Here is a 26,836-nt window from a genome sequence, read left to right as displayed (position 1 = left end):
CGCCATTCTTGTGGATGTGGAGTCGGATCTTACTGTGGTTTTGATTTGCATTTCCCTAATGAGTAATGATGCTGATCATCTTTTCCTCTGCTTAGTGGCCACTTGTATGTCTGCCTTGGAGACACGTCTGCGGAAGTCCTCTGTCCATATTTGAATTGTCTGTTGTTTGGCTGTTGGGTTGTGGCTGTTCTTTGTATACACTGGATATCAGTCCCTTAGCAGATACGCAGTATGCAGATATTTTGTGATGAAAATCCCATTCTGTGGATTTTCATTTTCTTGATTGTGTCCTTTGAAGCACAAAAGTGTTGTTTCAAGTTCAGTTTATCTGTTTTTTCTCGTTTGTTGCTTGTGCTTCTGGTGTCATAAGCCAGAAAGTACTGCCTGATCCAGACGAGATCGGGCACGTTCAGGGCGGTATGGCCGTAGGCAGTCCTGCCTAATCCAAAGTCAGGAAGATTTATACCTTTGTTTTCTCACAAGAGGTTTGTAGTCTCAGCTCTTACATTTAGGTCTCTGTTTCATTTTGAGTTAATTTTTGTAATTTTGTGAGGTATGTAGGCTCCAGCTTCGTTCTTTTGTACGTGGATATCCAGTTGTTACGGCCCCACTTGTTGAAAAGAGCCTACTTTCTCCATTGAAGTTTCTGGACATCCCTGTCAAGGCTCAGTTTGCTGTAAGTGTGTCGGTTTAGTTTTGGAGTCTCAGTTCTGATCCGTTGATGTGTATGTCTCCCCTTAGGCCAGTAGATTGCTGGTTAATGACAGTTAACTTTGCAGTTGAGTTTTGAAACTGGGGGGTATCTCTCTTTCAGAATTGTTTTGGCTATTCCGAGTCCCTTGAATTTCCATGTGAGTATTGGGATTGGCTTGTCAGTTTCTACAGAAAAAGGCAGTTTTGATATCAATAGGGATTATGTTAAGTCTGTGGATCAACTTGGGAGGTTAAATCCTTTCTATGAATCAAGATCTGCTGTTTGCTTTGGGAACCACTGGTAACTCAAGCAGCCAAGCATCTTTCCTTGAAAAGAACATTGTTGTTTTAATTTATTAATATAGTGGGATGCTTTGGTTGAAACACTGTAGCTCACTGTTAGGCTGGAGTTGTACTTTCTAGGTTCCAAGAGAGCAAATAGCCATTCGTATATCCTGTAGTTTGGTTTGTGGTGTGTGTCCGCCTGACGTGAAAGTTCGCTGGTAGCCTGCCTGTTCCCAGAAAACTGTGGTCTTCTGCTTAATAGAGAATTAACAGATGCCACTTGTGAATATTTAGTTATCAAAGAGAATATATCACAGTAAAAATGTGACATTAAAATTTATGCACTTGTTCTTGTCAGACATGTCAGGAGATAGTTGAGGGTCTTCTGTTCCTGTGGGGGCCACGTGACTCCCAGTTACTGCTCACACTCCCAGGTCGGTCACTTCCTTGACCAGCAGGCACGGAGGATGACAGCCAGGGCCCCTGTCCTCACGGAGCTGCCCGGAAACAGCAGGGCTGCCCTGTGCCGCGAAGGGCTGTGTCACGAAGGCGAGGTTGCACGATGAAGGGGTCTGACCGCCCCCGGGGGCCCGGGGAGGCTTCTAGAGCTGAGCTCTGAAGGGACGTGGGAATTAATGGGGGGAAGAATGTGGAAGACAAGTTCCAGGTAACCGATGAGCTGGTTAGTGAGATGTTTGGGGATGCTCTGGTTATGTGCTGGCTTCTTAAAGCTTTTGAGAAAACACACGTGAAGTGACGCCTTGGTGCGTCCTCATCCTGCCCCGTAAGTGCCCTGTGACTTCGCAGGAGTAGCTTAACTGTTCTGAGCTTGTTTACTCAATGTCTTTTCGTCTTATGAGGCGGTGTATGATGTTTTTATGCAGAGGTATTTCTATGAAAACATAAATCTAGGCTTTTGATTGATTGTATTTATAGAAAGGAAAAGCAATTATGTTTTCGTGATCTTCCATGGTTGGTTACTTAGGAGTGCAGTACTGGTAAATTGAGTATTTTCCTGAGCATTTTTCCTAGTCTTTGGAATCGGGATTCACCTCAATTCATACGCACTCTGGAAACTTCCAGTCTACAGAGGAGCAGATATGGACGTGACTCATTCAAGCAGGTGGTAGGAAATGCTGTCAGCAGGCCCTGGGGGGACCTGGGAAGACTTCTTAAAGGAGGTCGAATCTGACCTGGCATCACTGATGGGCAAACATGGTACTTGGAGGAGAAATTCCAAGCAGAGGGGATGGAGCCAGGAGCGTGCACGGTGGCTGGAGTTCCGGGTGCATGTGGGTAGATGAGGCTGGAGAAGTCGGTGTAGGGGTCAGGCTGGAGGGGCTGGGAAGGTCAGACTGAGTGGTCTGCATTTTGTCTGCTCTGGGAGAGAGGCTTTTAGAGGCTCGTCACTTTCTCCGTAGCATAGGAGTGGGGTTGACTGGATAAAGTCACGTCACCTTGAAGGTGCCAGAGGGCCACCTGCTTCCGTCTCCAGCTGCTTCTCCATTCTCCAGCCGTGGCCGATTTTTGTGGATCCCGATTGGCGGGGGCACCATGCGTCCTCTTGGTTTTAGGCCTCGTGCATCGCCGCCGCCTCCGCTCAGAGGGTGGGCCTTCCTGCAGCGCACGCGCACTTCCTACGTGTACCCTGCTTCACTGACCCTTTTGTCCTCTAGGCCTCAGCCTAAATGAGACGCGTCCCAGAAGCCTTGTTGACCTTGCCTCTCTCTGCAGACTGGAGCGAGTGCCCTCCCTGTGTGCGCCCACAGCACGTCATGGTTTTCCACATTTAGCACATTTAAGTTTGTACGGGAGTCGCTTGTTTATTTCTCTTTCTCCCACCATTAGGTGCATCTCTCTCGAGTCCGAGACTTGAGCACCTGGCATCTAGGATGGGCTTAGCAAATGTTAGTCGGTTGAGTGAGTGAGTGAACAAAGAGGAAGGACTGGAGAAAACTGGCCAGAACGTCTGTAGTCGTGGGTTGGAGAAAGGAGTGAGTGTGACTGAGTGTCTGTGGACCTTGAAGGATGAGCGTAGTTGAAGAAGACTCCTAGCTTTGAACCTCCACAACCGAGGTTAGGGAAGGCCGCCGACCGGGATAGGTGGTCCAGGAAGATGTGTTTTGGAGACTGGATGCAAACCTATCGGTTGTCTTTTAGATTTAATACCTATACAATACGGCATCCCAAGCGTGGGTCAGAGATTAGGGAGTCATTCTTGTCTTTGTGTTTTTTCCTTTTTCTTGAACTTTCAGCGGGCAAGTGGGTGTGGTGATCGAGTCTGTAGCGAGTAGCCTTGTTGGCACAGGGCTGGGTGGGCGAAGGGTGGCGAGTAGACCTGGAGGGGTGGATGCAGACATGTCTGCACGGCCTCTGGTGCAGCACGCGAGCTTCGTGGAAGCAGGGCCCTCGTCCGTCTTGCTCATTGCGGCGTCTCTCTGCCCAGAACAGTGCCAGTTGGTTGAATGAATGAGTCAGTTCAAAAGAGTTGGAAGACAGAGTAGTGAGTGGAATTGTCATGGGAGAAGAGAAGGGGCGTGAGAATGGAAATGTGTCACCAGCGGTGAGAGGACCAGTGGACCCTGAGAAAGAATGGTCGGGGTAATAGAATAAGAAGAATATAAATGCAGAAGGTTGCAAGGAGGTTATCAGTTGTGATGCTGCAGAGAGTTTGAGCGGAATGAAGACTGAGAAAAAGGTATTGATTTTGTCAGTTTGGTGGTGAGTTGAGAGAATGAAAAAGAGGTGGTAGGAGGGCAGATAATTCCTTCAAGGACTGTGGTGGTAAGTGCAGAGTGCGGGTGAACACGGTAGTGACATGACAGATGAAGTCTCCCCTGAGAAGAGAGGTCGCTGGGACCCGATGGACTGTGTGCTTGTTATCCGTCCTTCGAGTAGGACACCATTATTATCTGATCCTGTGGGTCAGGAGTTCAGTTAGGGCTTTGCTAGGTCCCCTGCTTCCGGGCCTCACAAGCCTGCGGCGAGGTGTTGGGCCGGGGCTGGGGTCTCATTGGAAGGCTCGGCTGGGGAAGGCTCCTCTTCCGAGCTCACGCGGTTCGAGGGATTCGCGTCTCTGAGGGTCTGAGTCCCCGGCCTCACCGGCCTCTCCGGCATGGCAGCCTGCGTCGGCACTGCCAGCAAGGGAGAGCGTCTGTGAGCAAGGAGTAGGCACAGCCCCTGTCACCTGATCACGGAAGTGACGTCCTGTCACCTGTGCCATGTCCTCTGGGGTAGGAGCAGGTCACTGGGTCTGGCGCACACTCCTGGGGAGGAGTGACACCTGGGTGCCTCAAGTGTTAACATCAAGAGATGGGGTCATGGAGCACCCACTCAGAGTTTGTCTTCACAGTAGGGGGCCAGTGGCGGTGGCGGGCATAGGACTGTTCTTCAGAAAGAGACCCTGTGGGATGCAGGTGACAGAATGGGAACTTTTAGAGAGGGAAGTTTTGGAGATGACGTTCCAGGTGAGGGTTCAGATCCAGTGCCTTGGTGACATTCCTCAGGAAACCTTCCCTGTCTTCTCTCTGCAGCCCCTAACAAGGTGGGTGCGTGCCTCTGGAAGTGCTCCTTCCTATTAAACCAGTTAACAGACTGGATTATAATTGCCATTGATACACCACCTGCCTTGCTGGAATTGGATTATTTACCAGCAAACTTTTGGTCAGCGGAGATCTGCCTTTTTGGCCTTAGGTTGTCGATGAGGACCAAGGAGGTATGATGTGTTCGATGGAAAGTGGTCTGCACACAAAGTAGTAAATTGTGCCTCCTGTCCCTCGCCCCCTCGTTCAGTAGAACACGTGGACTTTTAATGTACATTTTGCCGTTAACATGGGTTTGTTATGTTGTGCCTAAGTTACTGAACTGGGCTTGATCTCATACGGTGCTATTTTTAGAGCCTTTTGAGTAGTGTTTGCTTTTAGGATGAATGACCCCAACCAGCTGTCCCTTTCCAGCCCTTGTATCCAGTTTTTATTGTTTGTAAAAAGAAAAAATATATCTGTCCTTGCTGTCCCTTGTCACTCTTGCTTCTACTGATCTGTCAATTTCTAGCTATCCTTTCTCCTCTTGATTTGTTGTTTCTGATCTTCTCGGGGCTTGGCCACCTGATAATTAAGCTTATTAGAACTGTAAGTAGTTTGATAGTAATCAAGCTGGGAATACAGATCAGAGAGGCTTCCTCACAGGGAAGCATGGGAGCTTCTGTGCGTGGACTTTGTCAAAAATCTCTTTTGGCCTCGGAGTGGGTCTTGGCTTCCTTCCTGGCTCTGGCCACGTGCGGATTAGGTGAGGTTCCTGCACAGCCAGGTTCCGTCCCGGGAACGTGGCTGCCATCTTCTTGGCACTGTTATGAGACGCGGTGTCATTCTCCCCTGAAGTTTTGAGGAGGTTTTTGTTCTTGGACAGTAGCAAGTGGTGACAGGTGATGGGTGGTCTGTAGTTCTTGGACCAGAAAACATTTGAGAAGCTCGGAATCTCTTCCCACCCGGTTAGCATCTAGGCCTGTGTGGTAGCCTTGGGGTACCCTGTGAGCCTTTTCCTTCGGACTGCTGGGCCCCCAGCCAAGTATTCGGCATCCCTGGATCTCCCGCAGTGTCCACACTGGCTATGGCTTCTCCGTCTAAGTGCCTCGTCTGCTTGCTGTGCCCAGACTTCTGTGCTGTGTCTTCGGGGAGCAGCGCTCTGCCGTCGTCGGAAAGAGAGCCTTTGAGCTCTTGGGCCCGCTCGGGCGACTGTGGGAAGACTTGCTCCCAGGTCTTGCTTTGCTCCTTTCTAGCGAGTGGCCTTGCCAAGCGTCTAGCCGTGCTGTGCTGACTCCTTTTCTGGAACAGGCGTCGTGTCTGCTCTGCTACCGGCTGTGACCAAAATAGGATTTTATGTATGAAAGCACTTGTTACATGTGCATAATGTCAAATAGAATGTCTAGAGGCGCCTGGGTGGCTCAGTCGTTGAAGCGTCAGTCTTCGGCTCAGGTCACGATCTCATGGTTCGTGAGTTCGAGCCCCGCCTGGGGCTCTCTTCTGTCAGCGCAGAGCCTGGAGCCTGTATCGGATTCTGTGTCTCCCTCTCTCTCTGCCCCTTCCTTACTTGTGCTTTGTCTCTCTTCCTCTCTCAAAAAGAAATAAACATTAAAAAAGTTAAAAAAAATAGAACGCCTAGTTTATTGGGCTGATTTTGTTGATATTATCCAGTGCTCTGCCTTTGAAGAGTTAAAAATAAGTGTTATCATGAGTGCTAGTAATGATAAGTGCAAATAAAACAATGTAATTTTAAATTTTATGTAGTTTCTTTCCGAATATGTTCTGCTAGAATCTATTTGTGCAAATGTGGACATTTAATAAGTGCTCTTTGATTATTTTCAGAATATTGAGTATACTGGCTTCCTAGCCAAATTAAATTTATGAAAATTCTAATGATACTGTGATTCATATCTAGAAAGAATAATTTTTTTTTCATTCTGAAATCACTTTAAATACGCTTTACATGAGTCTCTGGTAATAGCGAATCAATTAATGTGATTTCTCAGGTCATAAATCAGGCTTGCTACATTGTTCCTCTTTAAGCTTCTTAGGACTTCAGCTGTTTTGTGGTCCGTTTTAGCTAGTTGTTTGCTTTTGAACTCAATTCTAGGTGTTGAACTCAATTTGAGAGCCTAAAATGGTTTGTGCCCCAATTACCTTGGAGGTTACCACTTCACTTTTTTTTTATTGAGCCTGCCTTGGTAGTCGGGAGTCAGCCGCCTATCCGACGGGTTCCCTTTTAACTTGAGTACACACTTTAATTTTGTCTCTGTCCCGTAGGACTGTGGCGAAGGTTATTATAGTAGCTCCTATGGTAAATTTTAAACTTCTTGAAAAGAGGTAATGTGTGAGCACGAAATATTTTTGTACTCTACCACCTAATTTTTTTCTCCACTAACCTTTCGTGGTTCAGAAAGAAAAAGGATAAAGTTACTCGTGTTTAGGGGTACAGTCTCGGAGACCATTAGCCCGATTTTGAGGACTGTCTCCAGAGACGGCCTTTGCCAGACCCCGTGCTCCTGTGTTTAGCAGGCCTGGGCTCTCACCAGAAATGTCAGCACTGGCCCTCTTGGGCTCTTGGGAGCGCCGTTGAGTATTTTTACCCCTTAGTTCTTCTGAGTTGGTCTAAAGTAGCTTTTGTCTTGTTGCTTAATTGTTATGGGACCGGAGGATGGGTAGCTGCTCAGGGCAGCGTTCGGGAGGGAGAGAGGGTCTTAAAAAGGCCGATGGCTGCGGTGAATCCCACCCACACCACCATACGACGTGGGGCCACTCTCTTTTCCTTTCCACGAGCTTCTGGGAATGTCATTCATCTGGGAATTCTGTTGTGTGTTAGACATTAAGTATTAAGTACTGGAGATACCAGGACGGAAAAGCCAGACATTTCTTTAAGGATGCCCTTGAGATAGTCTTATTTTGAGTATGTTAGGAAAATATTTATCAGAGAAGAAAAGCTGCTAGATTGGTTTGAGATGCTGGACAGCCTTAGGGATTGAGCTGTAGGTTAACAGAAGACGTTTCTGAAAGGAGTGATTCTTCTGTAATTAAAAAAGAAAAAAACCCAGACAAACACAAATGGCATTGTTCAAGAGACTGGTAGCTGATCAAGAAATCCATCTCCTCTTCCCGGGCAGGAGGCCAGACCACATTTCCCAGCCTCTCTTGCAATTAGGCGTGGCTTTCTGGCCAAATTCTAGCCAATGGGATGAGAGCAGGGAAGTCTTCTACTTCTGGCCTGGCCCCTAAAAGCCTCCCGGCATGGGCATGGTTAGCCAGGCCCTTGCCCTCTCTGCTGGCTGAGGCAGAAGAGCCCGGTGACCTGGGAGGGCGCCTGCCACAGGATGGAAGGAGCCTGGGTGCCAGAGCCACTGCTGGTAGGGGAGCCCTCTCATGATCAGGAGCACCCAGGCTGGACTTTACACCAGCAGGAAGTAAATATTTATAGTCTTTGGGCCACGATACAGTTTGTAGCCTCCCTAAACTGATCTAGGCATAATGCCTGGTGCGCTAGGCAACACTGGTGAGTTGAGCAAAGGTGCTGAGAACTTTGGACTCCGCTTTCATTTCCGTTATCTGTATGTCATGTCATGTGAAATGACCAGTCGGTTTCCAGAATCGATTTAAGTCCTGCTAAAACACGTGGCAAGAGTTTTTTAATGTATCGTTTCTAATTGATGCAAGTGGTTTATTGCGTTCAGTGTGGCCTCTCTCCTTTGATTTAATGAGCTGTGTGGGGCCTCAGTTGGCTTTAAAGGGACTCTATGGAGACTTAAATATTCTGGGTCCTTATTTCAAAGAACTGTAAATACAGTTTTCATCCTGCAACTTCTCCGTTCAGAAGCCTGTAATCGCTTCTTATTATGTAGCGTTTTGTCTCAGTCAGTCCAGCGCCCAGGAAGTCTGGGTCGCACCCTGACCTGGGTTCTCTCAAGGGAGCCCATGCGCCAAAGACCTTGTGCTCCGGTGACGGAGAGTTACTGAGTTTCTGTACTGCCACCACCTGCTCATTTTAGCCTTTAATAAATCATGTTGTATTTTTTCATTGCATTTTTTTTTGAGTATCATCTGCAACCTGATAGAGTACTTTCTGAAGTCAGGGAACGTATTTCATAGAGCTTATGCATCTCCCCTCTTGGGCACCTCTGGAGACGCTGGACGCTGTATCGAGTAACCATCCCTGTAGTTTAATTATCTTGCTTGGATTTACTAGAATGGTTTTTTTTATTATAGTTTGTGTTAACAGACAGACATACTTTTTTAGTCTGTTGGGAATTCATAGAATTCTGGAGGAATGTTAGGACTGCAAGGTCAAGCGAATTCCTGATCTTTTAGACCATCTGCTTCCTGATCCTCAGGGCATGGCCCTGGATCATGGCGTGGGCATTGCCTGGAGGTCTTAGAGGCACAGTGTTGGGCCGCACTCAGACCTGTGGGTCAGAACCTGCACTTTAAAAGGCCCTCGGGTGACCCACGTGCACACTAAAGTTGGAGATGCTCTGTTGAAGGTCAACCCCCCATTTTGCTCTTGAGGAAACTGATGAAAGTAGGGAGTTGCTCAGAGTCACAGAGCTGGTTTATCTTAGTGGTTTCTGTCATTTATACGTCTTGGGATCAGTGGGAAACCTTCAAAAAATACCGATGCCTGGTCCCAGCCCTACATGTGCTGACTTAGCCTGGTCGGGGTTGCAGCCTGGGTATCAGCATTCAGCAAGCTCCCTGGACTTCGGACACTCAGTCGCGCGGAGAGCCGCTCACCTGGCTGTTGAGAGAAGCCCCCTTTCGTGATTCCTCGACAGGAGGCCTTTGATGCTGCGCATGGAAACACGTCAGAAATGGTGTTTTCCCTGCCTGGTTTCTCACTGTAGCGTGCCACCTGTTTTATATCCATGACATTGACTCCGCTACCCCCCCCCCCTCCAGACACTTCCCCCACGGGCTGGTACCCCATGAGGGTAGGACCTTTGTCTGCCTTGTTCACTGCTAGGTCTCCGCTCCTAGGACAGTGTCTGGTACACGTCAGGTGCTCCTTTAATAATTGTGGAACAAATAGAAGAAATTAGAAAGAGGGAAACGCGGGCTGCTGGAACGGCACCAGCAGGGCTGCCTAACTCGGTCATTGGAAGGCTCCCAAAGGATGGTCGGGCTGAAGAGTCAGCCAGGGAGGGCAGCATGGAGACGTGCATCTGAGGGCGGACTTGGACCCAGATCTGTCTGCCCTTGGACTTGTGTTTCTCGGACTTAGAACATTGTCCTGGGGACAGAGGGGCCAGTTGTTGGCTTCGGGCCTCCGCCGTTCGTGGGACTGGGACACGGGCTCTGCTCTGCAGACCCTCAGACCGGTGCTCCCTCCTCCAGGGCCGCCTCGGCTTTGTGCTGTGAACACGCGTTAGGGATGCTCCTGAGGTCCGTGGAACGGAAGGGCCTGGCCCGGAGTCCGGCCTGTGGATCTTCAGTGTAAGGTAGCCATTTCTCGTGGAAGTTTTCTTGTGTTTTAGCTTCTTTCCCTTGAGCACCTGGTGTTTTTGAGGGTAGAATGACTTGATTTCACTCAGTGTTTGCGAGGGGTTTCTTTTCCGGTTAGCTATTAAGACTTGGTTATGCCAGTGAAGAGAAATCATGGCTGACTGTTCCTGGTATTTCTGTTACTTTTTTTAGTGTTTAATTTTTCTGATCTGTTACTTGGTATACTTTACTGCTCATTTACCTGTTGTCGAACTTTGAAGTTAGGTGCGTGCGTGTGAAAGTCCTTTTTTATGAAGCCATTTGTTATTGTGTCCCACTATATGTTAGTAATTTTTTAAGTCTTTTTGACATTCAGACCATTGTTAAGATGTCTTGTTAAATGGTAAACAGACTGTTTTTGGAAGGAGGAAGCCAGAAGATGTTACGCTTTGAATGTAAGACATTCTTTTTAACATAAAATTTCAAGTTTCCCAAACAGCATTGAGAGGAGAGGGTGCGTTATGTGGTGAGAAGGCTGTGGCTGGCGGCCCTGCAGATGTCCCTTGAAGTCAGGCCGCTGCTGGCGCTCACGCCGGCCGCTCCTTGTGACGCCCGCAGCCCCACACTCGCAGCCACGGGAGGGGATGGATGTTGATTTTTCCGAAGGATGCGTGGATTCGGAGCTTAGTCAATAGTGATTCTGGTCGCTAGCAGTCACACTGTGGAGAAAGACCTCATCTCTGGTGATGCATCTGATTATTGATATAAGGAGAGGGAAGTTGAAAATTCACAGAGGTCAAGTTTAGTCAGATTTCAACACACTCTTTGGCCCCAGAAATTTAGGCACCAGCCAGTTCTTAGAAAGTGTTAACATTGTTAAAGATTATTCTTACTAAGCACAGAAACAGTAGCACTTGAGCGGTGTGTTGTAGTTTTGAATTTAAAGTACTCCTGGACGGGTCGCCCCAGCGGGTCCCAGGCCGAGCTCGGCGAGGCTCTGCCGCTGGGCTCTCTGACGCGGGCGGGCAGCCCATGCAGGCGTTAGCTGCTTCCCAGGCGTGGCTGGCAAGCGAGGGAGCTGAGCTTTTCCCGTTTCAAGTATAAGATGTTCAGGGTGGGTGTTGAGCTTATAAACTGTCCGTGGTTTTCTAAGTGTGTACATATGTGGTTTATAATGCAGGATGAATAATCTGAAAAACTTATTTAATACTGCAGCTGAAGAAGGATCTTCTTAGGAATGAAATAATTGACTGGCAAGACTCACAGAAAATTTTTCCTTTTTAAAAAGTTACTGCTGTGTTGTTTCTTTCCCCCCACGAAAACTCGGGTTTTATCTACATGGAGCAGCCTGACTCGTGGCACCTGCGCACTGTTAGCTGGCACCCGGTAGGGCCTCCCGGACGAGGCGGGGCCGGGCTCGCTGCTTGGGAGACGGTTTGCTCTGTAGCTGCAAAATGAGTGCGGCACACGCGTCCTGCAGTACAGCGCATTTGGTCCCTGTCAGAAAAAATGACACACCTGGTATGCGTTCACCAGCCTGGATCTTTTTTTATACACGTATATTTTAAGTTTTGAAACACTTTTAAGCCTACAGAAAAATTGCAGGAGTAGTGCAAAGAGCTCTTTCCCCCTGAACTGTGTGAGAAGAAGTTGCTGATGTGTTTCATCATCCTCAAATACTTGCTTATGTGTTTTCTGCAAATGAGCGCATTCTCCTCTGTGGCCGCTCTGTAGTGATCAAAATCAGGAAATCAGCCCTGGGACACTTCCGCCCTCTGATCCTCAGATGCCCCTGCAGCTGTGCCGGGTGACCCCGCAGCGACCTTCGTGGAGAGAGGTCCAGGCTGACCCCTGGGCCCTCCCGGGTTGTCTCCTCAGACCCCTTGAATCCAGAACAGTTCTCAGTCCTTTCTGACTCTGGTGACCTTGACACTCTTGACGATTACAGGCCAGTCATTTTGTGGAATGTTCCTCAGTTTGGATTTGTCTGATGTTTCCCCATGATTAGATTCAGGTTTTGCGTCTTTGGCAGGAATATCACAGAAGAGCCAGTATATATCTTTTTCAAAGATTAGTTTTACATTTTATTTTCTGTTTCCTTAGAGCGTTTCCCAAAGTGTATTCTGCGGAACTAGCACCTACTGTGTTCTCAACACCGTGCCACCTCTAGAAGGTAGGATCCGAAAAGCTTTTGACTTACAGGAAGGGGTGGGCTTGGCAGTGAGAGTAATTCCGTCCTGGTAGTGCAGTGGGGACAGCCTGTGACCGGGCATCGGGGGACCTGCGTTCTGCCTCTAACGTGCTGTGTGATCTTAGATGAGTTACTTAATCCTTCCGGGGGTAGCAAAACAATACTCCCTTCGTAAAGTTCTGTGGGGGTTCAAAAAGGCAAAGAGTTTAATCATACGGGAAATCCAAAGCACTCTGCAAGTGTTAGACACTCGCCACAGTGTCCTGCTCCCGTGACTCCGAGTAGGAGCCGCGTGCCGCGTGGGAAAACCACGTGGAGTCGCTGACTAGCCGCGGCTCCAGGGGCAGCTAATCCGAACCTCGGGCTCCTCATCTGGAAAATGGGAGTAATTATGCCCTGGTGGGTAATTGTGGAAATTAAATGAGAGAACCGCAATGTGAAATTCTATCTGGATGCATGGTGTAGAGTCCCACACCTGTTTACTTCTGAATAAATAGTGGAAGACTACTTATTACTTGATCACATGGAGCTCAAATTGAAAAGGAATGGGACGAAGCAGGAGAGAACGCCCCAAACCCCAAACTGAAGCAGTTGATTGCAACCCTCCTCTGCTCCCACTTCATCGGCCTCTACTCACATATTTTTAAATTGAAAATGTAAATGCAGATCAATAGTGAGAAGTTTATTTGAACCCAAGTTAGGAGTTGACGTAAACCCGGACCAGAGATTTTGGTAGTATGATGGACAGGGAGAGGGTAAATCTGGGTCACCTAAAAATATAGAAAGGGTAAGAGGCGATGATCACACACTCAAAGAGGAATGGGGTTGTTAAATAGCAAAACTAGTTACGTTTTCTTTAAAGACAAAACAAAACAAAACAAAAAACCAACCAACCTTATTTATTTTTTTCAACTTTAAAAACAGTTTTTTTGATAATTACAACTGAGTTCAATTCATTTTGGTGAATTTCTTTTAGAGAGATCTACTGATGCTTGGCACATAATTAAGCACATTGGTGCTTAATTAATATTTATTTTGGATGCGTAGTGATTTGAAGGTCTTAGGTTAGTGATGCTGGTATTTGCTGCTGTGCACACTGTACTGACTTGAATATAACAGTATGTGCTTGTGTTTTCCAGAATCAGTTCCTATCCTACTAATTAAATCTAAGCACATAATAATTAGAGCAGAACAGAAAAATTGTAGAGCTTCCTTTTAATTTTACCACTCCAAGTTGTTGATCAAATATATTCCCAATAAGATTTAGCAGTTGGATACACAGTTAAACCAACTTGTTTTGAACAGTTGGGTCTAGAGGTTGAGAGATTAATCGTAATCAACTTGATTGAATAACAGTGTTCATAATTATTCACCAAGATTATTTAACTTTTATTAATTATGAATCAAAATAAAATGGATGTTATAATTTCCAGGTTAGAGTTAACATAGTTACAGTTTCCCTTACGTAAGTCAGGAGTGTGTTCCAAGGAGAGAGTTCAAATAGATCTCTTTGGATTTAAATAAAGGATTTGGTAATGTGACTTTCAGCTTTTAGAAATAAAACATGAAAACAGGAATTCCACTTTTTGCCTAATTAAAAGCAAGTGAGCATTTTTGCACGTCTTAGAGAGTTTTTAGTTAAATTATACTGTGCCTCTAAAATTATTGTTTGGAAAATATTTGAAGGTTTTCTGGAAAAGAATGTTCATTCTCTAGAATTATAGCTGTCAGCGAGGCCCGCCATCTGTCAGTTTCAAGAGCTTCACTCGTTATTTTTATTGTGAAGTAGGTTAGAAAATTATTTTGCAAAGTCCTATATCATACACGCATATTTTGCCAGATAATGATAATGAAATGTTTTACCGTATTTGGTTGACACTTCCATTTTGCAATGTCAAAGTTTAACGATTTGGATTAGATGCTGAGATGGAGCCGAGGCCGGCGCAGACACCTCGCTTTCCTGTTAACTCCCGGTCCCGGTGTTACAGTCTTCGTGTCGAGACGGAGACTTAAAACCTGGCACATGTATTTATCTAATTATTGTATCATTTACAGTCATTCCCCAAACATTAAGAAGCAGCTTTTAATTAAAAAACACAGTTTTACAGCATAGCCACGTGAGCAGTGCTTTTCCAGGGCGAGAGCAGTTACTCTCCATCCCACTATAACTGGGAAAACTGAAATTTGAAAATACGACTTTTAAGATTCTGCCTATTTGAGTTCCTGATATTTTTTACCCACTATTAAAATTGCCATCTTCATATTGCACAGTGGGAAAATTTACCCATTGTTATGTTTCTAAAAAACATCCAATTTATATTCAGCATGAACCTGAAGTTCTGGAAATAGCACAGTTTAAAAACTGATTAAGGGGAACCCATTGGCCTGTCATACTCCTCTCCCTTTCGAACCCGTGGCTGCACATCCCCATAAAATGCTATATTTGGAAAAGTGATTGAGACAGTGCTTACACAGCCCTTCTCCTTTTCCTCTTTAAAAGCCTTTGGGCCGATTCACCGCTGCCTGATTCGCTATCAGAGTGGAAGACAGAAGCGTTTTCTGTGGCAGTTAGTTGTGCTGTTGAGAAGAGTATCTCTCTTCTCTGACCCCATGTGCACGCACACACACCTGTGTATTCGTACTTGTGTGTATGTACACATAGTACACACAGGCAGGAGCACACACGTGTCTGTGTGTGTAGACACGTGTTCATGTAGGTAGCGGCGCGCACGCGCGCGCACACACACACACACACACACACACACACACGAGCATATGTTTTATAGCCCCAGGACAGTGGGTCCCTCAAGGAGGCTTAAAAGAGTAGAGGATTAACATCAGGTTGTGATCACTAACATAAAAATAGAGGCTGGGGTTTAATACTCTGTTCATCATTGTTCAGAATTATTCCTTAAATAGTAGGTTCCTCAGAGATCTGATTAGTCCTGTGCAGTTTAGAGTAAGCCTGCCAACTGGGCACCTAGCGTAGTGCCGTTTCCATAAAAGGCATCCGGTAAACGGGGGACTATTTGAATTGAGTATAGATTTTAGAATTTCACTTCTGGTTTCAGAACTGTACACATCCTGGGAGACTTTTTTTAGAAAATGAGAATAAAACCACTTTAGGGGAAGAGAGAAGGGAGGTGAAGGCTCCCGTGATTTGGTATTCTGCGCTGTAAAGTTTTATGGCCCAAGGTGCCTCCCTCGGGAGGATGCAGTGCGGGGCCCGCGCGTAGCGCACAGCATCACCCCGGTTCATAGTGGGTGATTAAGCCAGAACTTTCTGTGAACATTCTCTCAGTCAAACACTTCGTTTTTTGATTTCATAGCAAGATTGTTTTAAGGGTTTAATTTTATTTTGCTATTAAAATTTTGGATTCTTAAAAGCAGTCATTTTCAAGTTTTTCAAGTTTTTATACTGCTTATAGAAATAGAGGATTGGGCATTATAATTCAATTGGTTGTGTAGTTCATGGACCAAAAAAGATTTAGTACGCTAAAATTCTCTTACGTTCCTCCCTCTAAAATATTTTCATATGATGCCGTAAATTTTTTCAAATTCTTTCTGTGCCCAATAGTTTTCTGTTAAGATCTTTTCCTTGAGAAGAAATGTGTTAATCAAATGACAAATGTTTGGAGAGGATTTTATTGTGACTGTAGAGAGTTTTTTATTCTTTTATGTTTTTCACATGTTCAAAAAGTAGGCTATGCTAAACAAAATTATAGGAAATTGCTGGAAAAAATATATTATTGGAATTTACTTTTAATATTATTAAATTCCTGTGTGCCTATATAAAGTTCTTTAATTGTAAGACATTTAAATTTATTGAATGACAGTAACTTTCATAAGGATTTATGCCTGGAGAATTGGAGATTACTTAATTCTCCTTGATTTAGAAAACTGATGCTATTAAGTAACTTACCCAAGGTCACACAATTAGAAAGTAGCAGAACTGGGTCAGAATTCTGGACTCTTGATTTGGAGTTCAGTTTATACCTTGTAACATCAGAATGAGTTATTTTAACTATGACCTTCTGGAGCAAATTCAGTCTTCAGGATTTTAACGTATTGCTCCTACTACCAGGTTATGCATTGCACTCTTTGGATATTGGGGCTTCCATTTTGCATTAAAAACAAACCAAAACAAACTGGACTGGTTTGAAACTTTGACCAAAATGTGCCAAAACGGGCAAGAAATTTTGAGCCAGGTGAAGAGACTTTGTTACGGGAATGAAACAAGAAATGATCTGTGTGTGAATGAATGAATGAAATAATACATAAAGGAAATGATCCCTTCTATAAAGTGTCTGGGAGACTGATTATCAGATAGACACACCATCTTGTCTGAAAGTAATGAACTTTTTTCTTACTCATTTCGAAGAGTTACATTTTGATGAAAGACATTAATTAAATAGATACGTATATGTAAATCAAGTTAATTAAAATGATATGTTTTTAGAGTTAGGCTAGAAGGACCAGCCTCTGTATTTACCTAGGTAGCCAACTGTAGCTTAGATTCATTATGTTGATAAGATTTGCTTTTGAAAGAATAAGTCTCATTTGTATTCTAGGGGATGCAGTAATACTAGTTTATGAATAGAAGTCATATTTTATTCCAACTCCTCTTCCCTAAAAAACTTAAAACTTTTTCAGCTGGTTTATAGGAGTTTCCAGGGTTTCGTGAGGTTAAATCCTTTTGGAGTTTGGCTGCACTTCACGGAAGCCTGGTGGGAGAACCTTTGAAAGTAAGGTTCTGGTTACGGGCAGCTGCTGGCATTACTCCCTGTTCATTCGCTTGTCATGGAGCAAAAGCTCGATCTTATTTTAGAGCCTCTTGACCAGATTCCTGCTGACGCCTATCTGATCAGTGTGTGAATGAGCGTTGTTAACCCAGAGGGGCGGTGCTCTTGGTCTCGCAGTGACCAAACTAAGCTGCCGTTTCTGACCTTGCCAGTGTACTTAAAAGGAGATTATCTCTATTATTTTCTCTGAATCTATTGTTTTCTTCTTTATAGATGATCATGGGAACAGCAATAGTAGTCATGTAAAAATCTTTTTACCGAAAAAGCTGCTTGAATGTCTGCCGAAATGTTCAAGTTTACCCAAAGAGAGGCACCGTTGGAACACTAATGAGGTAGATAAATTTCTATTTTTAGGGGTATAATTATTTTAAGGGCAAAATTGTTAGGTCATTTTGCATAGTGCTACTTTTTATTAGCTTTAAGATAAAAATACCGAACCAGGAAGCTGTAAATGAGAAGAGTATTTAATCTGGGTTTAACAGAAGCCAACATGTTTCTTGAACACGCTTGTCTGAGCTGCTCGGCCTGGGTTGAAATGATGAAATGTGCACGCTGACCCACTAAGGCGCACGGGTTGCTGTGTTCGTGTGTCCCTGCGTTTCGGCGGCTGGCGCTCGGCGGTGAGCTGCCCGAGTCTCAGTTAACACTAGTTCTTATGTGGCCACGAATTGCTAAGGGCACCCCCAGTGTCCCATAGAACCTGTGGGGTCTTGGCAGGGGGAGGTCTCTGTCCCTTTGGGGAGGGCAGGCTTCTTAGTAGCAAGACAGCTCCCAGTCCTCCCTGGTGAAGGGTTTGCATGCAGAATTGATGGGTTTACCTTAAGGATAGGAGTTTTTGTTAAGAATGGAGGCTGTATAGTAGATTGTATATTTGGCATCCAATCAGATTTGGTAAAGGAGAATGGATGAAAGGATCTTCTTCAATGATGTTTCTTTTCTTTTCTTTCTTTCTTTTTCTGGCGGTTAATCTTCGTTGGGTTCTTGATATTAGGGATGGATCCCTTTGTCATCTTTCTTATTTTAAAGTCTGAGTATTTCAATTTAGGATAATACGCATTTAGTGTGGCTGGATGAGAACTGGGTATGTGTCTGTCAGTTTGAGAATTCTATTCCTTTAATTCGGATGGCTGTGATTAGTGGCTTTCCAGCGTTGGTCTACGTCAGTTTGCGTTGCTGGTTCAACATTCACTTCCAAGTCGAGTAAGATACAACAGCCTCTGCTCTCAGCTTTGTTAAAAGACCTAAGACCATTGTGCTGCCTGTTTACCCTTGTTCTTGTCAGACTGTTTTGCTCTAACTTCTTGACCGAGAGTACGTTTGTTTTGAGTTGTAAGAGGTTTAGTGGGTGAGAGGCTTTTTACTTACTCCAGTTTACAGATTTGAACACTCGTTAGACCCTCATAACTTTGTTACCTTGTCTCATCTGATTTTAAGTTTCTTTTGAGGTATGTGTATTTTGATTATTTGCATAAATTATATTTCCCCCTTAGACAGAATGCTTTCACCTTGACAAACATTAGCTGGTTTAGAACCCTGTTGTTTTAATCAGTCATTGATTAACTATTGTAAACGTGAAAGCAAAGTAAATATGCTGAAAATTAGTCTTAATCATAGATCATTACACTCTAAACAAAATAGTATGATTTGGGAACCATTCAGTAGGTCATAACTCGGTCATGAATTATTTAAAACCTCAGCATGTTCCTTAGTTTTCCCTGCAACATGGATCTGCTACCACACTATTATACATTAGCTCCAGTTTGTTTATAAATGAAAGAAAACATGTAATCGGTATGTATTTTTTCAATATTATGCTTTACGTGAGATTGGCAATTTATTTTTAATTACCAGTAGAAATGGTATTCGAAACCAGCAAGTGCTTACTTCAAGTTCGTGGTCTCGAGGGTCTTCTGAAGCTGGAGTCCCAGCAGCCGGCGCTCACTCGTAGACTGGACCCGTGCACAGGCCTTCGCCTTGCGCGTCCGTGTGCCTCCGGTGGTTGACGCCTTCCACTTGACCCTTCTTGCAGATCCGTTAGAAAACACCTAACAGAATTTTTATGGAGGATGAGATTGAAAGGAAAATACGGAGCACTTCCGTATTTCCTTCTGGGACCCCGACCCACATAGCTCCTCGGAGACCACAGTGTTGTGAGAGTCCGCGTCCAGAGGGGAGACCCCCGCCCCCTCTCTGGCGCAACATGCTCCTGGGGGCTCTTCGATGCGTGGGTGGGTCGCGCACGCTGTCACTGCTGCTGCAAACGCCCGGGGACACAGCGTGTTCCCAGGGGTGGCCCAGCCCCGGGGGTCGAGGCGCACACCCTCTTCCGTCGTGACCCATTGTTCTCTCCTCGTTCTTTGCCAGCTCCACCCTGACGGGCAGTCTTACGAGAGAACGGACTTTAAAGGTTGGCCCATATTTCATTTTGATGCAGAGGACATTGGCTTGCTTTCTTGTTTATTTTTGGCTTTAGGAAAAATAGGGGAATCTTGCAGTGACAGCTGAAGACTTAGGAGTCCTTCATCCTGCAGTGTTAGGTGCAGTTTTCTTTAAACTGGCCTGGCTGATAGGAAGCCAACAGCCAGTGCTTGTGTTAAAGCGCCGCCTTCTTTGACCCCGCCGGGAGCTGGCACTTCCCCCTGCTCTTCAGCTGGTGCCCGACCCCACGGGGCGTACTGTGTGCACTTGACTCTCACTGGGGCTTCAGGCCCTGTGCAGGGCAGAGGCTCGCGTAGTCAGAATTGCCTGCGGGGCCTCCTGAATTGCTCGGAGTGTAGTCCCCCTGGGGTTGGAAGAGACTGCTGTGTTTTGGTGGAGGACCTGGTGACCAAGTCGGCTTGGATGTGTTTAGGAGCGGTGTTGTACAAACACCGCTTGAGACCCCCCTGCCTGGGACGAGGCGCCCCCCCCTGGGGGAGGCGGGAGGGAGGGAGCGTGGCCGATCTCCCCTTGCCAGGTTCCCACGGCAGCCTGGTGGCCGGAGTTGCTTGTACGAGGTGTCGCCCGCACCCGCGCGCTCTGCTGGGTGTGCGCGGTGCCCGTCCTGGGCACGATGGGCTCCTCCGTACTTTTGAGAACTTCCTTTCCTCACAGACCCGTGCTGCAGTATTTGCGATTACGTGAGAAAAGCCGCCTTCTGTGCTGCGTCTTTGTTGCGGGAAGGAGAGTGAGGTTGTGCCCATTCAGATGTTGCCAGCGGTGCTCCCTGCTGGTGGCTGGGCACTGCGTGTCTCGTTTCTAAGACTTACAATAACGTTACAAGGTAGGCAGTCTTTCCTGTTACCGTTGAGGGTACGTTGGTAAAAAGTGGTTAGCTAATTTGGTCAAGGTAGCGCGCTTGCAAGGGCCCGTCTCTGAGTGTCGTGTCTTGTATATTGTTTACTAGCGCGTAAGAATGTTCATTCTGTCGTGTGTCGTCTTGGTTTTTAATCGAAGGCCCGTGACTCTTAGCCGCGTTGGTGTCCTTGGCAAATCCATTTTGTAGTTTTACTTTTGGATTAAAAAGAGTTAACGTAGGATTCGTCTTGTGGGTTCATATGCAAATATTGGTGAAGCTGAAAGCCACTAAAAAGGAAAACCACCAGAAGCTGAGGAGGGCTTAGGGCCCAGCTGAGCTTGACCCTTTCTTGCTGCATTGGAATAGCAGTGCCTCCCGCCCTTCTTGAATGTTACTTGCTGTTGCAAACGAAGGTTGTGTCTAAAGACAAATCCGTTTCGGACTATGTTTCTCAGCCACACACACCCTTTGCTCAGGTCGTTAGAGGTGACAGAGGAGGGGTGACGGTGGTGGTGGTGGTGGCAGCGGGAGTAATTATGGCGGCCAGCATTGACCGAGCATCTATCCTGTGTGAGGCACTCGTGGTCCTTGGTGGGAATAATCGCATTTACTCCTTGAATTCATCCTGTGAGGCATGTTATATATTTATCTTTATGGTATCGATGAGGAGATTTGAGCCACAGAGATGTTAAATAACATCCCCAAGAGTGGTGGACTTGGGAGGTGAACCTTGTATCCTGATTTCAGAGCCCATTCTCTCTTCCTCCAGTTCTGTCCCAAAGAGTCATTTCAAGTAGACTTTCTGAAGATCTTGCAAGCTGTTTAGTGACTTCTAACCCTTTTGTTTTATAGCATGGTTTGGCTCCTTTATTTATTTACATCTTTAAGTATTATGCATAAACATAATGTATTTTTGTATGAAATTTTTTTTTTAAAGTAGCACTCTTTTCTTAGGGAAGTGGTTTTGATTCTTTAAAAAAATTTTTTTTAATGTTTTTTATTTATTTTTGAGAGACAGAGTGCGATCATGGGAGGGTCAGAGAGAGAGGGAGAGGGAGACACAGAATCTGAAGCAGGCTCCAGGCTCTGAGCTGTCAGCACAGAGCCCGATGTGGGGCTCGAACCCACAAACCGTGGGATCCTGACCTGAGCTGAAGCTGGATGCTCACCCGACTGAGCCACCCAGGCGCCCCAGTAGTTTTGATTCTTAATATGTAGCCTCTGGATAATGGCAAACCATATTAGAAGTAGAAATTTTGAATCTGTGTGTAACTTGAGGGTTAGGCTTGATTTTTATATCCAGGGCAGGAGAGAAGGGATGCATTTAAACAGAGCAGATTTGTTAAAGAACCAGCTCTTACTTCATAATCAATTTGGTATTCACGTCTTCATTAGGTACACTGTTATAAGGTTTCTACATTTTAAGTTAATATTTTTAAGGCCCAGAGCCAGAAATAATTATGCTAATGCAACTTTCTGATTGCACAAATGACTGTTCGTAATTACACATATTAGTACTCTGTGTATGTTGTCCAGACTGAGATTTCTTTTGTTTAGTCATTAATTAGCTGTTTGACTTAAAATATAACTGCTGCGTCCCCCCTGTTGCCGGATCTGGATTTCACATGGCGTTCTTCCAAAGCCCAACGAATGCCACACCAACAGACCTTTTCTGATGCGAATGTTCTCCTTAGATGTTCAAGCCTCTTCTGCTCGCTACTATGTTTGAACTTAATAAATGCTCTTTCTTTTGCTTTTCCTCCAGCGCAGTTTCTCTAGAGGAAGCAGAGTAGAGCTCTAGTTTGCAAGGATCCTAAAGAAAGTTGCATCAGACGTTTTTAGTTGGTGGTCGCTTCAGAGACCTTCATATAAAATTCATCTGTTTAAATGGTCAGGTATGGAGAGAGGCTGTGGGGCAGACTGGTGTGCTCTCAGTCGGGCGAGAGCTAGAAGAGTCCTTTACAGGGAGAGAATTCCCCTTGTAAGTCTTGAATATCTTTTGTTTCCTTCCTTTTTTTATATTCAGGTAAGGAAAAGGGACGGTAAGACTGAGGTTTAGGACCTCATGCTTCATCTTAGTTGTTTTGTTCTCATTAGAAGCCACCTTTCCAAAATTCCTTTACTCTTTTTTTGTGTGTGTGTGTGTGTGTTCGCACATATTCTTGAGTTTTGATTTTTAATTTTTCTTTTGTATACCTTATAGAATCGTACATTTAGGGCTGGAATTTATGCAGTCATTGGTTTTTCTAGTTAATTTATATGTTATCTTTTTGAAATTTAGACCCACATTTTGCGGCGATCATTGACCACCCTTCAGACCTCCAGGACGGGAGCTCACCGGAGAAGCGTTAGCGTTAGGAAAGTGAGTGAGGTATTCGTGGATGACTCGGAAGGTTAGTTGACCCTGGGCTTGGCCTTTCTTTTGTGTAGGTTTCGGCAGTGCTTTGAATGGTCTCAGGTTATTCTCTGAGGCCAGGCTGGGCCCTCCTGGTTAAGTTGGAGATAGGAAAGCGCAGATGTGAGCACCACGGAGAGCGAAGTTTTAAGAGGGCACCTGTTTGGTTTTTGAATACGATGGGCGGCATCAGATGTCAAATTAAATGTGATGATTTTGTAGCAGTAAAATATTTGTTGAATGAATGAAATGTGGAATGATACAAAAAACCCAGCATAAATTTCTCAACTCTTTAAGTTCATATATAAAACTCATATATGTATTACGTGTAAAAGACTACAGAACTAGTAACATTTATTTTAACAGTATCAGTTAAATGCGATGGATGATGTTTGGCCAAAACCAAATAGTCTCTTGCAGCATCAGGTCAGAGCGCATGTTCTCAGGCGGAGCCTTCTGAACTCGGCCTGCGGCGCGGTCATGTGCCCTGCAGAGCCCACCCCTCTCTCCGTTGAACTGTCTATTTAGAAACTGGTTTTTGCTCAGCAGGCATTTCTAGAAGTCTCCTGTTAGGCCTTGGGACAAATCTATGATTCGGTCTGAAGTTCACTTCTGCTTTTTCCTCATTAGCCTGCGAACAACTTAAATGGCTACCCAGGCGGTTGTGATCACAGACCATGAACTTGAGCAGTGGGTCTGTTGCGGTAGAAAAATGGGCTTTTAGGTTTTATTTTCTTCAGGTTATATTAAATTAAGATGTGAAATGAAAACTTGCATAGCGAACGCAAAGACCACTGATACCTTGGGGAGGGTACAGGACTGGCAGTCAGGCACGGTTCTATCTAGTCTTGGCTTTGCCGCTCGTCGGCTGAGTGCTAGGCGAGCCACCTGCTTGACCTCTCTTGAGTCGTGAATGTGTGCAGTCACCTTCCAGGGGTGCTGTAAGCCCAGTTCTCCGGTTTTGGAGGCTAAGTCACTGTTGCTTTCAGAGTTATTTGGGAGTGGCAGGCTTGGGGCCAGCTGGGGTGTGTGTTTATTTACTTTGTTGTTAATCATCTATTTTTAAAGCGTATGGTTTGGTGGCTTTAATTTTTTTGATTTATTCTTTAAAATGTTTTTATTTATCTATTTTGAGAGAGAGGGAGAATGTGTGCTCACCCGTACACGTGCACGCATGCAAGTTGGGGAGGGGCAGAGAGAGGGAGGGAGAGAGAGAGAGAGAATCCCAAGCAGGCTCTGTGCTGTCAGCATGGAGCCCTGTACAAGGCTCGATCTCACAAACCCCTGAGATCATGACCGGAGGTGAAATCAAGAGCTGGACACGTAACCGACTGAGCCACCCACGGGCCCCGATTTCGAGGCTTTTAGTATAGTGTGTACACAGTTGTGCAGCCGTCACCGCTGTGTGATTCTGGACCATTTTCATCACCTCAGCGGCTTAGGGATTGTCCATCTCTCTGGACTTGGTGGAGTCAGCACCCTCAAGGTTCTTTGGTGTCTCCTTCCAAGCTCCGATACCTGTCTGGTGCTGGAGCTGAAATTTGAGTAGATTGTCCTTTTGCCCAGGTCTTAACACACAGTGCTGTTTCCTGAGATTGTTTTCAAAATGTTCAAGTACAGGTGAGGGTCCATTTGGGGCCATGTTTTCCTGAGGGAAGCAGAGGGCTTGAGTAGAGTTTTCAGTTGCGCTGAAACTCGGTTGTACCCTGTGAACTGCCGGCAGTGGGTCACGTGGGGACAGACCGCCCTGCTCCTTGTAGGCCTGGCGGGACACTTTGGTGGAGATGACTCTCCAACGGGAGGCTGAGCCCTGCCGGAAGTCGCTGAGTGGGAAAAGGGAAGGAGACATGGGAAGGTGGGCGTTCTGTTGAGCTCTGGCACCAGAAGCACCTGGAGGCCTCCGCCCCGGAGTTTCTGCTCCGGCGGGTTTCGGGATGGGGCCTCAGGACGTGCACTTCTCACAAGTTCCAGGTTAAAACTTAACCTAGAGGAAGACTCGCAGCCCTGGCGGTGTGTCTTGGGTCACTTCACTTGACGTGAGTCCCCGCTCTGCTGCTCCTCTACCACTCAGGTATATTTCGGTGCACTCTGGCTGTGTGGGATACAGTTGAGCTTTCTAGAGCCTTCTTCTCATGTACCTAGAAGTCAGAGAATGCAGTTTGTGTTTTGGTACTTACCTAAAGTATCTGTTAATGTCTTGTCATATAGGAAGCCTTTTAAAGCACAGGCGGTCAGGGGCGCCTGGGTGGCCCAGCCGGTTAAACATCTGACTTTGGCTCAGGTCATGATCTCATGGTTCGTGGGTTTGAGCCCAGCATAGGGCTCTGTGTTGGTGGTGTGGAGCCTGCTCGGGATTCTCTTTCTTTCCCCCCTCTCTCTACCCCTTCCCCACTTATACCCTGTCTCAAATAAATAAACTTAAAAAAAAAAAAAAAGTGTGGGCTGCAGTAGGAGTTGTGTGGAGGCACATTCCAGTTTCTGTGACCTGGTTTTGAAGAGGTAACTTTGAGGCTCATCTCCCCTCCCTCTTTCTTTTCCATCTGCATTTGGCCCAAATCGCTGAAAACAGCAGATCCCTAAAACTGAACCTCGTAACACCTACTTACCTACCTGCCTGTCCACCTGTCAGTCTTTTTAACTGTTTCTAATGATAAGTTGTTATCTTGGTGATGATGAAGTTCTGGTGAAGATTTTAAGAGAAGTTCCTAAAATAGAACTCAAGTTTTCCCATTTTAATGCTTTTTAGAAAGCTGGAAAAAAAAAAGAAAAAGAAAAAACACACAAAGAAGTCCTTTCTAGATGGCTGAGAAACCACAGATGGGCTGGGGTGGGTGTGATGAGATACATTTGCGTTTGGGAGAGTGTTTTCTCTGTAGGGAGAGTATTATGGGCAGGATGTGTGGATTTCAGGAGGCTTTCTCCTGTGCTTCCGTGTGTGCTCTGAGGGTCTGGTGGAGGGTGTAGAGTTGAAATAAAGGTAAAACTCAACCATCCTGATGTTGACACTCTGGGAGAAAGGAGAGGGGAGGAGGAGCTGTGGCTATGGGGAGTTGGGCAGGACTGAGCAGGGGTGGGGTGTGCACAGCAGGGGTGCGTGCACGCATCCAGGTGGGGCAGCTGTGGTAGCACCAGGGTGGAATTCTGAGGTCAAGCTTCATTTAGCCTTGAGTTCATTTTTCTAGGATTTCCAAGGTATTTATGAGGAAAAAAGAGAAGGTTCTAGGTCCAAGAAAACAGAAAGCTGAGAGGGAGCTTGACTTGGTCTAGAAAGTAGAGTCTCTTGTGCTTGAAGTCGGAGGAGCTTATGACTGAGGGCTTGGCCAGCAGAGTTGCTGCAACAGGACCACTGAACCCAGGCCACCCATTCTACTTTTTCTGTTATGAAGAAAAATTTTTGTAAATTAAGGTTTAATTTTTTTTTTAGAGCAGTTTCAGGTCCATAGCAAATTGAGAGGAAGACACAGAAGTTTTCTCCTATCACATCCCCTGCCTGCAAACATGAATACTAGCCTCCCCTGCTACCAAGGCCCTCCCCTCGACCCCCAGCGCAGTGCCTCTGTGACATCCCACGAACCTACGGTGACACACCACACCCAGAGTCTCTGGCTCCCATTATGGTGCACTGTCGGCGTGAGGATGTCCTGTCATGGCTCGGCAGCTCTTTTCTTTTTTGCGATGGCTAATCCTCCATTGTCTGGATGCACCACAGTTTGTGCATCTACCGAAGGACATCGGAGTTGCCTCTAAGTTTAGGCAGTTATGAACTGGCATAGACATCTGTGTGCAGGATTTTGTGTGGACGCAAGTTCTCACCTCCTTGGAGCGCGATGACTGTGTCTGATTAGTTTTATAACAGACTGTCCCGCGATCCTCCAAGGCGCTGTACTGTTGGTGTTCCCACCAGCACTGAGAGCTCCCGTTGCTCCGCGTCGTCCTGGCGTGTGGTGGCGTTGGTGCTGTGGATTTCGGCTGTTCTCATGGTGCGTAAGGCTGTCGCCTTGCTTTAATTGGCATTTCCCTGATGACTGATGTGCGGCGCAACTTCTCATAAGCTCCTTCGCCATCTGTATCTCTTCGTTGGTCTGTTCAAGTCTTTGGCCCACTTTTTAATTAGGTTGTTTGCTCTCTGACTGTTGAGTGTTACGAATTCTCTGTATATTTTGGAGACTTATCCTTTATGGGATGTGCTTTTGCAAATGTTTTCTCCCAGTCATTCTCTTGACTTTGTCT

At 45.9% G+C, this 26,836-nt stretch overlaps 1 protein-coding gene across 1 annotated transcript in view; it reads left to right on the top strand.

Annotated features, from left to right (window-relative positions):
- Positions 1 to 419: 419 nt before the first annotated feature.
- Positions 420 to 26,836, top strand: part of LOC115297793 (calmodulin-binding transcription activator 1-like) — a 60,821-nt gene continuing 34,404 nt past the window's right edge. Inside the window, exons 1-5 of the mRNA XM_029945923.1 lie at positions 420 to 425; positions 644 to 676; positions 12,045 to 12,114; positions 17,148 to 17,266; positions 22,493 to 22,604. Coding sequence (XP_029801783.1) covers positions 420 to 425; positions 644 to 676; positions 12,045 to 12,114; positions 17,148 to 17,266; positions 22,493 to 22,604 — 340 coding nt within the window. The remainder of the gene's footprint in view (positions 426 to 643; positions 677 to 12,044; positions 12,115 to 17,147; positions 17,267 to 22,492; positions 22,605 to 26,836) is intronic.

Source organism: Suricata suricatta, chromosome 8, assembly GCF_006229205.1.
Source record: "Suricata suricatta isolate VVHF042 chromosome 8, meerkat_22Aug2017_6uvM2_HiC, whole genome shotgun sequence".
Taxonomy (NCBI): Eukaryota; Metazoa; Chordata; class Mammalia; order Carnivora; family Herpestidae; genus Suricata; species Suricata suricatta.
The sequence above is the reverse complement of the archived record's forward strand: the minus strand, read 5'-3'. Positions and strand labels throughout refer to the sequence as shown.